The following is a 14,969-nucleotide window of genomic DNA, read 5'->3' as shown; positions in this document are numbered from 1 at the left end:
AATGAGAACTTTCAAGATCAGTGTCTGTATTTTTTGGCAGTAAAGGTTGTGCTCTAGGCTACAATTAATTGAAATGAAAGGAAAATAGTGCAAAACGTCATTGATTCATTGTATTTTTTTCCATGAAATGGAACACGATGTACTTCTGTAAGAATGGTGCAAACGATGAGGATGGGATTCGAACCCACGCGTGCAGAGCACAATGGATTAGCAGTCCATCACCTTAACCACTCGGCCACCCCATCAGCTTACCAACCTCTAAAATACTTTTTAATTTTTCCAAAATGTGGTCGAGACTAAATATGGGCAGGAGAGCATTTTTGAAAAAGTGTTTAAAGTCTCGGTGTTGGAAAAATGGAAGACGGACACAGCGTAGAGCCATCGTCTGAAGCTACACTGCTCTAATAGGTTCCACCGAGACTTGAACTCGGATCGCTGGATTCAGAGTCCAGAGTGCTAACCATTACACCATGGAACCATTTCACCTTAGACTGTTTCAGTAGACTGTGCAACAGTTCTTTAAACTAAATATAAGTGAAAATGACAAATTGAACAGTTCCACCGAGATTTGAGTTTGGGTTCGATGATTTCCGAGTATAATTTATATTATTGTGGCATTGGTGGTATAGTGGTGAGCATAGCTGCCTTCCAAGCAGTTGACCCGGGTTCGATTCCCGGCCAATGCATTGGTATGCTTTTTCGAATGCCACAGGGATTCAGGACTTTAGAAATCAGTGTCTGTGTTTTCTTTTTGGTAAATATTGTGCTCTAGACTACATTTTGGCGGAACTGAAATATTTAACCGTGGTTCAGACCATAGAGAATGAACAAGACTCTTGCTTTAGCGAATGAGAACTTTCAAGATCAGTGTCTGTATTTTTTGGCAGTAAAGGTTGTGCTCTAGGCTACATTTAATTGAAATGAAAGGAAAATAGTGCAAAACATCCTTGATTCATTGTATTTTTTTCCATGAAATGGAAGACGATGTACTTATGTAAGAATGGTGCAAACGATGAGGATGGGATTCGAACCCACGCGTGCAGAGCACAATGGATTAGCAGTCCATCACCTTAACCACTCGGCCACCCCATCAGCTTACCTTCCATTAAAATACTTTTTATTTTTTCCGAAATGTGGTCGAGACTAAATATGGGCAAGAGAGAATTTTTTAAAAAGTGTTTAAAGTCTCGGTGTTGGAAAAATGGAAGCGGGACACAGCGTAGAGCCGTCGTCTGAAGCTACACTGCTCTAATAGGTTCCAACGAGACTTGAACTCGGATCGCTGGAATCATAGTCCAGAGTGCTAACCATTACACCATGGAGCTATTTCATCATAGACTGTTTCAGTAGACTGTGCAACCGTTCTTTAAACTAAATATAAGTGAAAATGACAAATTGAACAGTTCCACCGAGATTTCAGTTTGGGTTTGATGATTTTCTAGTATAATTTATGTCATTGTGGCATTGGTGGTATAGTGGTGAGCATAGCTGCCTTCCGAGCATAGCTGCCTTCCAAGCAGTTGACCCGGGTTTGTTTCCCGGCGAATCCATTCGTATGCATTTTAGAATGCCACAGGGATTCAGGACTTTAGAAATCAGTGTCTGTGTTTTCTTTTCGGTAAATATTGTGCTCTAGACTACATTTTGGCGGAACTGAAATATTTAACCGTGGTTCAGACCATAGAGAATGAACAAGACTTTTGCTTTAGCGAATGAGAACTTTCAAGATCAGTGTCTGTATTTTTTGGCAGTAAAGGTTGTGCTCTAGGCTACAATTAATTGAAATGAAAGGAAAATAGTGCAAAACGTCCTTGATTCATTGTATTTTTTTCCATGAAATGGAACACGATGTACTTATGTAAGAATGGTGCAAACGATGAGGATGGGATTCGAACCCACGCGTGCAGAGCACAATGGATTAGCAGTCCATCACCTTAACCACTCGGCCACCCCATCAGCTTACCTTCCATTAAAATACTTTTTAATTTTTCCGAAATGTGGTCGAGACTAAATATGGGCAAGAGAGAATTTTTTAAAAAGTGTTTAAAGTCTCGGTGTTGGAAAAATGGAAGAGGGACACAGCGTAGAGCCGTCGTCTGAAGCTACACTGCTCTAATAGGTTCCACCGAGACTTGAACTCGGATCGCTGGATTCAGAGTCCAGAGTGCTAACCATTACACCATGGAACCATTTCATCATAGACTGTTTCAGTAGACTGTGCAACCGTTCTTTAAACTAAATATAAGTGAAAATGACAAATTGAACAGTTCCACCGAGATTTCAGTTTGGGTTTGATGATTTTCTAGTATAATTTCATTTTGGCATTGGTGGTATAGTGGTGAGCATAGCTGCCTTTCAAGCAGTTGACCCGGGGTTCGATTCCCGGCCAATGCATTGGTATGCATTTTCGAATGCCACAGGGATTCAGGACTTTAGAAATCAGTGTCTGTGTTTTCTTTTCGGTAAATATTGTGCTCTAGACTACATTTTGGCGGAACTGAAATATTTAACCGTGGTTCAGACCATAGAGAATGAACAAGACTCTTGCTTTAGCGAATGAGAACTTTCAAGATCAGTGTCTGTATTTTTTGGCAGTAAAGGTTGTGCTCTAGGCTACAATTAATTGAAATGAAAGGAAAATAGTGCAAAACGTCCTTGATTCATCGTATTTTTTTCCATGAAATGGAACACGATGTACTTATGTAAGAATGGTGCAAACGATGAGGATGGGATTCGAACCCATGCGTGCAGAGCACAATGGATTAGCAGTCCATCACCTTAACCACTCGGCCACCCCATAAGCTTACCTTCCAGGAAATAACTTTTTATTTTTTACGAAATGTGGTCGAGACTAAATATGGGCGAGAGAGAATTTTTTAAAAAGTGTTTAAAGTCTCGGTGTTGGAAAAATGGAAGAGGGACACAGCGTAGAGCCGTCGTCTGAAGCTACGCTGCTCTAATAGGTTCCACCGAGACTTGAACTCGGATCGCTGGATTCAGAGTCCAGAGTGCTAACCATTACACCATGGAACCAGTTCATCATAGTCTGTTTCAGTAGACTGTGCAACCGTTCTTTAAACTAAATATAAGTGAAAATGACAAATTAGGATTAGCAGTCCATCACCTTAACCACTCGGCCACCCCATCAGCTTACCTTCCATGAAAATACTTTTTATTTTAAATGTGGTCGAGACTAAGTATGGGCAAGAGAGAATTTTTTAAAAAGTGTTTAATGTCTCGGTGTTGGAACAAGTCCAGAGTGCTAACCATTACACCATGGAAGCAAAACACCTACAATAGTTTCAAAAGAGATTCCTTAGCTGCCTTCCAGGCAGTTTCTAATGGACTAAATATAAGTGTGGGGAACTGGGCAACTGCTCTTTAAACTAAATACAAGTGAAAATGAAAAATTGTACAGTTCCACCGAGATTTGAGTTTGGGTTCGATGATTTTCCGACAATTTATCATGTCCTTGTGGCATTGGTGGTATAGTGGTGAGCATAGCTGCCTTCCAAGCAGTTGACTCGGTTCGTCCCGGCCAATGCATTGGTATACTATTTCCAATGCCACAGGGATTCAAGACTTTAGAAATCAGTGTCAGGATTTTCTTTTCGGTGAACATCGCTCTGTATACTACATTTATCCAGAAATGTGTAACAGAAATTCGAAAAAGCTTTTAATGTTCAGGTAGTGAATGACAGTTATAGAAAATCAAAGAGATGTCTTCTGAAACTACACTATAAAAAAAGCAATCATTTGCATTTCAATTCAAAGTTTATGCAATGTGCATTCCGATCTACCATTTGATTGCGATAAAAAAATCACCTTTCCCTTCTATTAGACTTGCCGCCCCTTTCATTTTAGTAAAGGTTACCATAATGCCCTATCTCTCAAGAGGATGCGTATAAAGTGAAATATATACAGTGAAATATCTTGTATGCATTTTACAGTCCTTATTAAAAAAAAAACTATAAAACTGTAACATACAATAAATTGAGGACTATATAACACCACCTACAGTATAATTGGCATTTTACGGTCGAGACAATTTTTTATCAAAATCCAACCAAAAACCAAAAGTTATCCATCTGTAACTTTTGATATGACGATTACCTTCTCCAGAGATCATCGAATTCAGGACGAAGCTCTCCCGTCGTCCTACTGCAACAGGAACATGTCATAAAGAGTGACTGTAAAAATGTGTTGGACATCGCCTCACCCTTTTATGGAGAACCTCACAACAATTCATGTTATTATAGAACACTATCAGTATACAAAAAAACGATCAATCAATTAATTCATCATTCTATTGTATATACCATCACATCAAGTAACCTCAACGCATACAATCACAGTGCTTAAATAAATGTTAAAGCAGCCATAGAGATATTGTACATAAAAATGTACAGCATGAAGATTGAATTGAAAAAAGTCTGCTTAATGTACAATTGCCCAAAAAATATAACATACCATCATAGCCCTTGGAACAATGAACGGTTATTATCCACAAAGAACACATACATGACATGACATGCAATATATATAGATATTCAAGTCTCTTTTGAGAGCTCAGGCTTCCTCAGTCACATGGAATCTGAATCCTTGCAACCAACCTCGTCTCTGAATTGAGATTTACTGATCTTTTCAGTTCTCCAAAATTGTTATTGTTTCATGATAGAAGAAAAACACTTGCGGGCAAAGCAGTATAAGATAAGGCGGCATTAAAGTATGAATCCAGCTATTCCAGAAGCTATACAGTAGAAGGTCGTTGTGTGGTCTCTTAGACGGTTTGAAGCAGTGGCACGCGACTAGTAGTTCATCGGTTGGTTTTTAAGTGTCGCCAACACATATGTTGTGGTAAACAACGTGAGGATCTACCATAGGCTCACATGGAATCACGCGCTCTACCTTTCCTTGTTCGTCCTTATACAAAGATCTCACAGAGAGAGAACCTCCCCAGGAAGCCTCGCTCGCTGTTGCTCGCAGTTGTAAGGTCGGACTAACTCTCTGGGAGACACTGATTAGGAAAGTGACGGGCAGGTTTTAGGTGACATGCATTCTTCTCTCTTTGCTTCTTCCACTGGTTGTGAAAGAGAAACGGGGACACCAGCATTGAAAAAGCTTGTTGCATGACGATTGTCTGATCGATTTTAATGCGTGCAAATCCAGGTGAAGAAATGCTACCGAGACGGACTGGATTTTCCAAGAAGTTGGTGGAGCCCTGGGGACATGAAGAAAGGCCGTTCCGCGCTGCCGTCATTCCGCTCCAGGTCTTCACCTGCTCAGAGAGAGGACAGTTGGCGTGACAATGGGCAACAGTTAGTGGTACATTATCTCACAATAAAAGTTTAAACTGAACAGTACGAAAATAACATTCTAGTCCTGTTTTCCCCTTAACCAATGCGTCACCGCGCCACTTGAAGAGTCGCTTACAGAAGCAGAGGAAGAGTGTGTCCACACACATGGCGTACACGCTGAAGAAGCCATGGGCGATCAGATAGGACCCCAGGAACACCGTCTGGTAGGAAGAACAGAGTGACAAGATTGGTAATGGGTTTTGTGGACTTGAGTGTCTTTAATGATACATTTCTCTTAAAATGTAGTCATTTCCATTTCGGCTGCTTATTTTCTTCTGGCTACATATATGTGCGCGATAGTGACTGAGTGTATGTGTGTATGTATGTTTGTGTTTACCACAATCGGGACCCAATAAAAGTTGAGATCGGGCACTTCCACGAATATAGTGAGCTTTCTGTCAAAGACGAAAAAAGCCAGCACGCCTGCAACACACACACACAAACACACACACACACACACACACACAAACATAAATTATAGGGATCCGAAAATATTCAAAGTACTATGCTACCACTGCTACTCACCAACCCCGCCTGCGATGAGCAATTTTCCGAGGAACAGCAGAAAGTCTGTCACCCTGTCGAGGACAGCCACCCTGTAGGGAGGAGAGGGAGATACAATTCAGCCTGACTAGCATCTAGCTGGGTGGTGCTGGGAGCCTCTAGTAGTATAGTATATAAATTAGTGCTGTCAAGCGATTAAAATATTTAATCGCGATTAATGGTTAACTCGCGAGCAATCGCGATTAATCCAAAATAAATAAATAATAATTGCGTTAAAAAAATTAACGCCGTTAAAATTGGTTTGTGTTAACGCCGTTAATGACGCGTTTAACTGACAGCACTAATATAAATATATATATAGTATATCCCCGGGATTCAGGGACTAGTCATTACTTTTCTCTCTAACCTTTTCATTCAAACAGTACACACATTAAACACGATTTTTAAAATGTTTTGGAAATTGTGAAATTTTTCAGCTGCCTAAAACATTATATTTGGTCTGTGGAGAAAAAGGTCAGGATATGTGTTGTGGCAACCCGGTCCCAAACCCGGTCAACCTAATCGGCGCAATGGAGAAGACCTGTGGCGGAGGACGAGGAAGAACAGGTACCCTATAAAAGGATGTGACAGGTTCTCTTAGGGGGGAGAACGAGGAGCACGAGAGAACCTGGGAACCTCCAGGACCCGATACGGACGGGTCGACAAGCGGGTCCAGCGGACCTTTCCCCAGCGTTCCCGGGGGAGCCCGCACACACGGACTACGCTCGCCGATGAGGAACGCCCACAGCGTTCCAGACGGGAGCGACCTCCCTCTCCAGGGACAAGACCGGCCCGGCCGGAGAGACAACCACCTGGCCTCTAGCTTGGCTCACGGAGCCAGTAGTTTTATTTTCGTTGATCCCGCGTTGGGCACCGACCCACGCGGTTTCTGTTATTCATTGAATAAAGGCCTCTCTTGGCTTTGAACGGACCTGGGCGTTCCTGAGTAATAGAGGCATTCCTGGGGCCGGGTCGCCACAGTGTTCAAGCACGCTAGATTTTACATTGTCGTGCAAACGCACAAATTGATGCGTTCCAGTTGTTTCACGCTTCAGTTTACCTGACGACATTCCTCATCAGTAGGAAGAACGCCTCCCGCGCTGAGGTGCAGAAGTTAGTTCCGTAGATGGCCACCTGGGAGAGGGCCCACAGGGACGATCAGATCAGCCACTGCTGGGCCTCAGACTTTAGCTCATTGATTGATTTAGCATACAGTATATAAAATAAATAAATAAATATATATATATATAAACATACATACATACACTTTTACAGGAAAACCAAACCATAAAACAACCTATTTTACATAAAAAGGTATATAGTGGGTTACATAGTTATGCTATTGATGGATTCTGGTCCAAATATAGACTTCAATCAAAAAAGTAAATGTAAAAAATCAGTGCGAACACGTTTTTTTTAAAGTTGATACCCAACTCACTAGTGAGTTGGGTAAACTGAGTGAGAGCGATGGATACTTCGACAAACCCGACTTTTTCCATCGTCACGGTAACATAACTCACCATGATGTAAGCGTTGCGATTCATGTAACGTATGAATCGCTCCAGGCACCAGAAACAGCACTTTAGGCAGCACACTATGAACCTGGCTACGACGTTGTTAGCTCCTGGATGGACACACACAAAGGGATATCGCACACCACGAGAGAAACATCTGGATTCTACAACTGTTTTGGTTCTGTATGGACACTGGAGAAACACATCTTGGTAACAATTAATTACCAGTTACCTAATGCTCTAGTAATTATTAACTCATGGTGTTGAAGTTAACTAATGGATTAAATGTTAACTTAGGTTATGGTTATTATATAAACTAAGGTACTCATTTATACATTATTTAATCGTCTCAGAGTTATTATTGTTCCTTATTGTAGAGGGGATTCTGTCTAGTCGAGGCCCTAGGGCTAGTCGATATAGAGTGAATCTGTGTGTGTTTACATGGAGAGAACATGTGTCCTAGCATCTGCAAGCTTAGCCCGCTTTTTTTTTTTAAATCAGTCTCTGTTGAGAGATGCAACACGCTGGGGAACTCTCCATTGCTCTGGGGGTAAACAGAGGAGTGTGTGTGTATTGCCCACCTCTTAGTTTCTCATCCAGGTATTCTAACAGTATTCGGGCAAGCTGGACAACTGACAGAATCAGTGAGCCGAAAGCCAGAGACCCTGTGTGGTATCTACAAACACACACACACACACACACACACACACACACACACACACACACACACACACACACACACACACACACACACACACACACACACACACACACACACACACACACACAATTACATCTATGTACTACCTGTATTTTTGTTATGTGTGTGTGTGTGTGCTATGTTGTGTATAGTAAATGTATAGAAAATAATGTATTTAAATAAATAGGTAAATGACAGTTGTTTAGTAGTATTCTCTTATTGTAACGCATGATTCATATATACACAACAATATAGAATCTTATATACTCATATATACACACTCATGCATGAATACATATTTCTATACACACATACAATCATCCACGCAGACACCCACTGGGGAGGGGGCAGGCTGTCTGCACCCTCCACACGCCTGGGGAGGGAGAAGGCTGTCTGCACCCTCCACACGCCCGGGGAGGGAGCTGGCTGTCTGCACCCTCCACACGCCCGGGGAGGGGGCAGGCTGTCTGCACCCTCCCCACGCCCGGGGAGACACTTCAGCACCTCGGACAGCGACCACTCCCTCACCCACTTGTTCCCTCATTCCCTATTCCCTCATTCCCTGTGTACAGTGAACAATATCTAGCACACTATTGAATATACAAGTCAGGCATTAGGGGCATAAGGGGAGTCCAGACACTTCTAGGAAGGACGTGTCAGAAATCCACCATGCAACGTGTATCGGGCCAGGAACAAGCCCACAGCTGTCCAGCTGTGGCAGCTCACACGCACCAATGCGGAACCTTATGTGCTGAATATGTGTTGTGTTGTGTTGTGTTGTGTTGTTATCGCCCGGTCTGGGAAGCCCTTTGGTTTGTTTCGTGCTTCACCCAAACACCTGTGGGTTTTACCTCATAAACGATTCATTCTGAAAGCTTTCATTGTTAACCCTCTCAAGAGGAGAGTGTCACCCCCCCCCCCCCTGTACCTGACAGCCCTGCTGAAGGAGGAGAACAGCGGGCAGGGGGGCACGTCGCGGGGCCTCCGGCGGGCCCAGTAGTAGCTGGCGAAGGCCCCGGCCAGGGTGCACTGCTCCAGGGCCAGGCTGAAGTTCAGCAGCCACAGGCAGGCCAGCAGGTTGAAGAGCTGCAGCAGGAACAGGAAGCGGTGGTACGGCGTCTCGCCGCCGTAGAGGGCGAACGTGCAGCGTGAGCCCTCGCAGGACGCCCGGGCCGCCGCCGACCAGTTGGACTTCCTGTTGAACGTCTGCATGGGGGGGGGGGGGGGGGTTAGCGCTAGTGTGGGCTCGTTCGTTCGCGAACCGGTTCGAATGAACGAGTCTTTAGAACGAACGAACCGAACCGGTTCGTCTCTCGTTCGTTCGGTCGTCTCGTTCACCATTCGATTCACCGGAAACTCGTCTGAACGAACAAACGAGTTTCCGGTAGCACCAACTCCACTGAGTTAGTGCTACCGGAAACTCGACTGAACGAACGAACGATTCGCGAACGACTCCTCGTGGCGAACTGAATCACGCGAACTGGGTCACGGAAACGAATCATTAAATCCACCACTAGTTAGCGCTGGAGCTAGTTCTCAGCTGTTTACAGCTCTATAAGAGTGGTTAAGGTAAGTGTGTGGCTCTATCAGAGTGGTTAAGGTAAGTGCGGCTCTATAAGAGTGGTTAAGGTAAGTGTGTGGCTCTATAAGAGTGGTTAAGGTAAGGGCTGATGTAGATCAGTGGACATGAGTAGCTTAATATCCGACCAGCTTTACAGTCTTTTTACAATCGTCTCGTTCCTGTGGCTTTATTAATTTTTTCCTTATATTATAACATGCGTACATAAATAAAATACTTTACATGCATCACGTACATATAAACAGACATAACATACACATACATCCATCCATCCATATGTGGGTGTACCTCAGGGGTGCAGGTGCTGTTGGCGTAGGGACAGGTGATATCTGGTGCCATCACCTTGTAGACCGCCTCACCTGAGGAAGCTAGCAATCTGTTGAGTGGTGTCAAGGCCATAGGGAGGAAACACGGTCGACCTTTCTAACCCTACATATCCTACATAAGGGAATCTCTTCTCTGATTGCTTCGGAGAAGCCATCTTGCCTGTCAATCCCAGCTGCGGGTAAATCACCACCTTCAACCATTTCGGAGAACTCAGAGGGGGTAGAAGTGGAGAGGGAGGGGGCTTTTCTGGGGGGTTTAATTTCAAAATGGCCAAGACAAATTTCCCTTGGGACAAATAAAGTCTACTTGAATCTTGAACATCTTGCGCTGTTATACTCTTTTGTTCCACTCGCTAGGATTCAGTGAATTGCTGAGAATGATGGCTAACATCTCATGTTGACAAGCCAGCTGGACTCGGTCAATACTGATGCTTATACTGAAACCGCTGAGCTCGACGTCGAAGCCAGCTGCTGATGCCGATCACAGAGACACAAATACTCCTCATTGATTGGGTGTGAGAGGATACACTGCGGTAACGGCCCAATAGGAGATGAAGAGAGCCAGCAGGAGGAAGGTGATGAGAGGGTAGAACAGAGATGACATGATGTGGCCAGTAGCTCTGTGGAGGGGAGAACAATGAAAAGAAAGGCAAATTCCTTCATTTATTACTTTTAAGAGAATACATGCATTATATAACGAATAATTACCATGAATGAATGGTGTATCACATTGTGTATAAAACAGCTGTGAAGATTCATTCGTATCCTAAAAATTTGGATAAAGCTATCCCATAATAAGCGATCACAGTGGATAGATTCTTGAACGTAGGTTTGGGGCTCATACTTGCTAGCTTCTCTGAGAAGAGTGATGGCTACTTGGACCCTTCCCCTCAGAAAGATCAGCATCAACATGATGGAAGCCTCTATCCCCCCGAGGAAAACCACTGAGTGATGAAGCATGAGAAAAAAATATGCATCAGGTTGATTCTAGATATACCAAAGCGAGAAAATAGATTCTAGACCTTGAACTAATAAACTACAAAAACAATGTAATTGTACATTTCTTTGTCATTTTTACAAGTCTAAACATTCAGCAGACAAATAGGCAAGCGAACAGATTGCACATTGTGAGGGTAACTTACAGAATATGACCCATGTTTGCCTCAGCTGAAGATAGACTTGTAGGTCGGTATGAAAGCCAACCTCCATAATGGCAACATCGGAGCCTGGTCTCTCACCGAGGCCAGAGAGCTCTCTAGAGCAGTACCACATTCCTAACACAAGGTGGAGGAATACACACACAAATCGTTCATCCACTCATCACGGACATGAAAGTCTTGGCAATGTTTTCAGGATGTAATAATAATAATAATTCATCTAGCACTTTTCAAAAATCCAAGGACGCTTTACAATGAGTCGATGGGTGTCGTAGAGGACATTTACTTTTCCATTCAACAGATATGACTACTTCCAGGCCAGTCGCAGCAGTGACGTTCAGTGGTATGAATAAACTGAGGTTTCATTCAGGAACTTTATGCATATGATCGGAACTGGTTCAAATATTACTTGCACACACACACACTCACATATCTGTACACATTGAATTATGAACACAAATCGTGCGCATACACACTCACAAAAACAAACACACACATTTATGTACTTTATTCACTTGCTCTTTGTCACTGAAGCCAATAGGTGGCAGTGCATCAAAGAAAAGCAATCCCAACTCTCCCATTAAACAACCTCATGAACACGCAGGTGCTGTGTATATCACAGTAGCAGTTGTGTGTATCACACAAGGATAACAGTAATACCAACAATGCGTACCGTAAGCGACGAGGAGCATGACAGCGAGGATGGTGACCCAGAGCAGCAAGCCGGCAGTGAACCTCAGTAGCAGTATGAAGGTTAGGCTAACCGCCGCAGCTATCAGCAGACCACTGTCAACACACACATCATATGCTAACATATGTATTCTATCCACTATCTGAAATATGTTAGGGTCGAAAATTTTCTCAATTTCTTTGGACGATAGTATGAGAAAATAACAAAATATCGGGCATTGGTTCATAAAATGCAGCTTAATTTGTGTTAGTATTTGTATTACAATGTGTTTGGGTGTGTGTGCACTCACATGAGTATCCATTGCCAGGATTTAGCATAGTCTTCCACTATCTTCATGCCCCACTCCTTTGCGTCCACTAGCCCTGTTATGCCACTGCCAAAAGAAAAGAAGGAAGTCTGTATTATAAGGAAACATAGAGGAAAAAAAAAAAACCTGAGTTGAATGCTTCATATTTTCAAATAAAAATGAATCGAAGCAGCAGCAAGATATTTGCAACGGAGTAAACAAGGTAAAACATGATCAACACACTAAATATACACCCCGGCCGCGCTGGGGTGCCCCAGGTGTTCACCGGCTCCCGGGTAACAGCAGAGACAATAGTTTTCCCCATGAAGAGACAATAAAGGATAACTTAAAGGGGCCCTATTATGCCTTTTTTACTGTTTATTATTTAATTTGTTTGACCTCATAGAATTGATGTACAACAATAAAGGGTTGTCTAGCGCATCATTTCTTCTCCTTAAAAAAACGCCAACAAAAATAATCAAAATGTGTGTTTCGAAAAATAAAATTCAAATGCTTGGTTTCAAGGGGTGTAAGGAGCGGCCGGACGGCGGGGGTTACTTGGCAGCTTGACGCAGCTCGGCCACGCTGCGAGGGGCGTCCAGGGCGTCTCTGAACCGGGTGTGGTTGGCCACCGTCAGCGTCCCGTTCAGAGGGATGAAGTCCGGCAGACACCGCTGGAGGACTGAGGCACACGGATATTAGTCAACCTCGTTTTATTCAGGGGAGGCTCGTTGGGAGCAGGCTCTCTTTTTCAAAGACGCCCTGATTACAACATTAACAATAAAAAGAGAAATCCAAATGCAACAGATATGAACAGTTGGTCAAACAACCCGAACAACACTGCAATCCATGAAGTGAATAAATAAATAAAACATTACAATTGGATAACAAAAAAAATGACATAAAAAACACGAGCAATCCTCTTCCAATGCGATTTCAATCATCCCCTTGAACTTCTCAATTGAGACTAAACATTCCAGTTTTAATTAGTCCTGAAGGTTTCTAACAGGAGCATAAAAGTTAAGCAATCATTCCTGAGGTGCGTGGAATAATAAGTCTAATGTGTGATTGAGAGCGAGTTTGATATGATGGATTGTCGAAATGTAGCTGTGAAGACAGGTACATAGGGAGCTTTCAACATAAGGCCTTGTAAATAAATGAAAGACAGTCTCTCTCTCTTCGGATTGCGATAGAAGGCTAGCCCACATATCAGAGGCCGGACCAGGAAGCATCCAACAGGGGCTCTCACATTCAGCCCCGCGGGCAGGCTCCTCATGTAAGGACCCACCTCCTCTCACATACAGCCCCGCGGGCAGGCTCCTCATGTAAGGACCCACCTCCTCTCACATACAGCCCCGCGGGCAGGCTCCTCATGTAAGGACCCACCTCCTCAACAAACACCAGAACACAACCACGGAACGTGGGCTAGGGTTGACCGACACCGACTCGACACCGACTCGACTTCTTCCAACAAAAGCAGATAACCATAATGGCGAGGGAACGCTTCCCAGATGTGGATGCTTGTTGGGGCAGTGTGCCAAGCACTTTTACACAAAGTACACAAAGGAATGCATCACAAGAGACATTAAAAGGATAATCTTATCTTTCATATAGATAAACTATTTTTTCAGCTGATAATCAGTCCAACGCTTTGCTCTGTTTCCACACACAAGTCCAATTACACTGTTATTTGTATGTCATAAACATATTATTCTGTATCATACAGAATAACATAGAATACAATAAGTGATGGACGCTGTAAGGATGGTAGCCACTAGATGGCAGTGTTTGAAAGGTTGCGTGTTGTCTCTACAATAGTAAAGTCCTCTTTTGACATTTCATTTTTTTTTTTTTATCCGAGCCGAGGACTGAGACGTCTGTATGCTTTCATATGAGACTATTGAAACCTGCCAACGGGATTCCTTGCACACATGACTTTCTAAGAACCACATAGGCCTACTCACATGGTCTGCTAGGAATGATCATCGAGGGGCAGTCCTCGTCTCGCAGAACCTGAGACACGGGCTGAAAGAGAAAGGGGCAACATTGACATTCTTTCGGTCACAGGCATTCAAAAGCAAAAAGAGAAAAACCAGCGCTATGGGAGGAGGTCCAGAGCTCTCGCTGAGAGAGAAACACGCAAGCATGTGGGGCCGACGGCATCGGATTAGAAGACGGGGGAGATAGGGGCAGGTGTTGCCAATCATTAGTCCCCTAATCATCTCTTTTAGACACAGCAGTGCTGGGGGACGGCTGTGATAAAGCCCCCCCAATGATGATCCTCTCGGCTCAGCTCTCGACAGAGGGCTACAAATTGATCAAAGTGTTGACACTTACTCGTGGCGAATAGATAAGCAGTTGCCCTCCACACCTTTCCTCAAACAGGACATTTAAATAACACACATGATTATGCAAAGTAAGAAAGTTGGATCAAATCGTTGTGTTTGACATTTACAACTTCTCCTTGGTTAACGTGCCTGCATCTACAGTGAGCATATTAAGGTAGGTAGTCTACACTATGAATACTGCTACCTTGTTGGGGTTGTTGAAGCCAGGTTTGCAGAACTGCCTGTAATAGTTCCAGTAACTGCTGCCCAGCGCGTTCTGCAGCTGCATGTCTGTGTAGGTGGCAAACCTGTCCGGACACTTTGACACGCACATCTGGAAAACAACGTAGAAGCAGTCGATGTGTGTTAAGTGTGTTGATACTGTGAGACTAGCACATATGCATGTCTCCATTTTGTCGCTAGTTACTTAGATATTCGAAAGTTATATTGGCAGGCAACTTTGCATATACCATGCAAGGATTTTAGTCT

The 14,969-nt window shown here is 43.4% G+C and overlaps 1 protein-coding gene and 9 non-coding genes across 10 annotated transcripts in view; 2 read left to right on the top strand and 8 right to left on the bottom strand.

Annotated features, from left to right (window-relative positions):
* Positions 1–163: 163 nt before the first annotated feature.
* Positions 164–245, bottom strand: trnas-gcu (transfer RNA serine (anticodon GCU)). Its single transcript has one exon. It is a non-coding gene; the product is annotated as a tRNA-Ser (tRNA).
* Positions 246–406: 161 nt separating this feature from the next.
* Positions 407–478, bottom strand: trnaq-cug (transfer RNA glutamine (anticodon CUG)). Its single transcript has one exon. It is a non-coding gene; the product is annotated as a tRNA-Gln (tRNA).
* A 136-nt stretch (positions 479–614) lies between these two features.
* Positions 615–686, top strand: trnag-ucc (transfer RNA glycine (anticodon UCC)). Its single transcript has one exon. It is a non-coding gene; the product is annotated as a tRNA-Gly (tRNA).
* A 324-nt stretch (positions 687–1,010) lies between these two features.
* trnas-gcu (transfer RNA serine (anticodon GCU)) lies at positions 1,011–1,092 on the bottom strand. Its single transcript has one exon. It is a non-coding gene; the product is annotated as a tRNA-Ser (tRNA).
* Positions 1,093–1,874: 782 nt separating this feature from the next.
* On the bottom strand, positions 1,875–1,956 carry trnas-gcu (transfer RNA serine (anticodon GCU)). The gene has a single exon. It is a non-coding gene; the product is annotated as a tRNA-Ser (tRNA).
* A 161-nt stretch (positions 1,957–2,117) lies between these two features.
* trnaq-cug (transfer RNA glutamine (anticodon CUG)) lies at positions 2,118–2,189 on the bottom strand. The gene has a single exon. It is a non-coding gene; the product is annotated as a tRNA-Gln (tRNA).
* A 132-nt stretch (positions 2,190–2,321) lies between these two features.
* Positions 2,322–2,394, top strand: trnae-uuc (transfer RNA glutamic acid (anticodon UUC)). Its single transcript has one exon. It is a non-coding gene; the product is annotated as a tRNA-Glu (tRNA).
* Positions 2,395–2,718: 324 nt separating this feature from the next.
* trnas-gcu (transfer RNA serine (anticodon GCU)) lies at positions 2,719–2,800 on the bottom strand. Its single transcript has one exon. It is a non-coding gene; the product is annotated as a tRNA-Ser (tRNA).
* A 161-nt stretch (positions 2,801–2,961) lies between these two features.
* trnaq-cug (transfer RNA glutamine (anticodon CUG)) lies at positions 2,962–3,033 on the bottom strand. Its single transcript has one exon. It is a non-coding gene; the product is annotated as a tRNA-Gln (tRNA).
* A 644-nt stretch (positions 3,034–3,677) lies between these two features.
* LOC130387137 (choline transporter-like protein 5-A) overlaps positions 3,678–14,969 on the bottom strand; it is a 20,589-nt gene continuing 9,297 nt past the window's right edge. Inside the window, 17 exon segments of the mRNA XM_056596131.1 lie at positions 3,678–5,278; positions 5,434–5,518; positions 5,695–5,780; positions 5,883–5,953; positions 6,961–7,034; positions 7,421–7,524; positions 7,996–8,090; positions 9,043–9,320; positions 9,982–10,069; positions 10,547–10,639; positions 10,864–10,963; positions 11,162–11,293; positions 11,850–11,962; positions 12,157–12,312; positions 12,703–12,835; positions 14,118–14,178; positions 14,686–14,814. Coding sequence (XP_056452106.1) covers positions 5,181–5,278; positions 5,434–5,518; positions 5,695–5,780; positions 5,883–5,953; positions 6,961–7,034; positions 7,421–7,524; positions 7,996–8,090; positions 9,043–9,320; positions 9,982–10,069; positions 10,547–10,639; positions 10,864–10,963; positions 11,162–11,293; positions 11,850–11,962; positions 12,157–12,312; positions 12,703–12,835; positions 14,118–14,178; positions 14,686–14,814 — 1,896 coding nt within the window. The 3' untranslated portion in view covers positions 3,678–5,180.

Source organism: Gadus chalcogrammus, chromosome 8, assembly GCF_026213295.1.
Source record: "Gadus chalcogrammus isolate NIFS_2021 chromosome 8, NIFS_Gcha_1.0, whole genome shotgun sequence".
NCBI lineage: Eukaryota > Metazoa > Chordata > Actinopteri > Gadiformes > Gadidae > Gadus > Gadus chalcogrammus.
The sequence above is the reverse complement of the archived record's forward strand: the minus strand, read 5'-3'. Positions and strand labels throughout refer to the sequence as shown.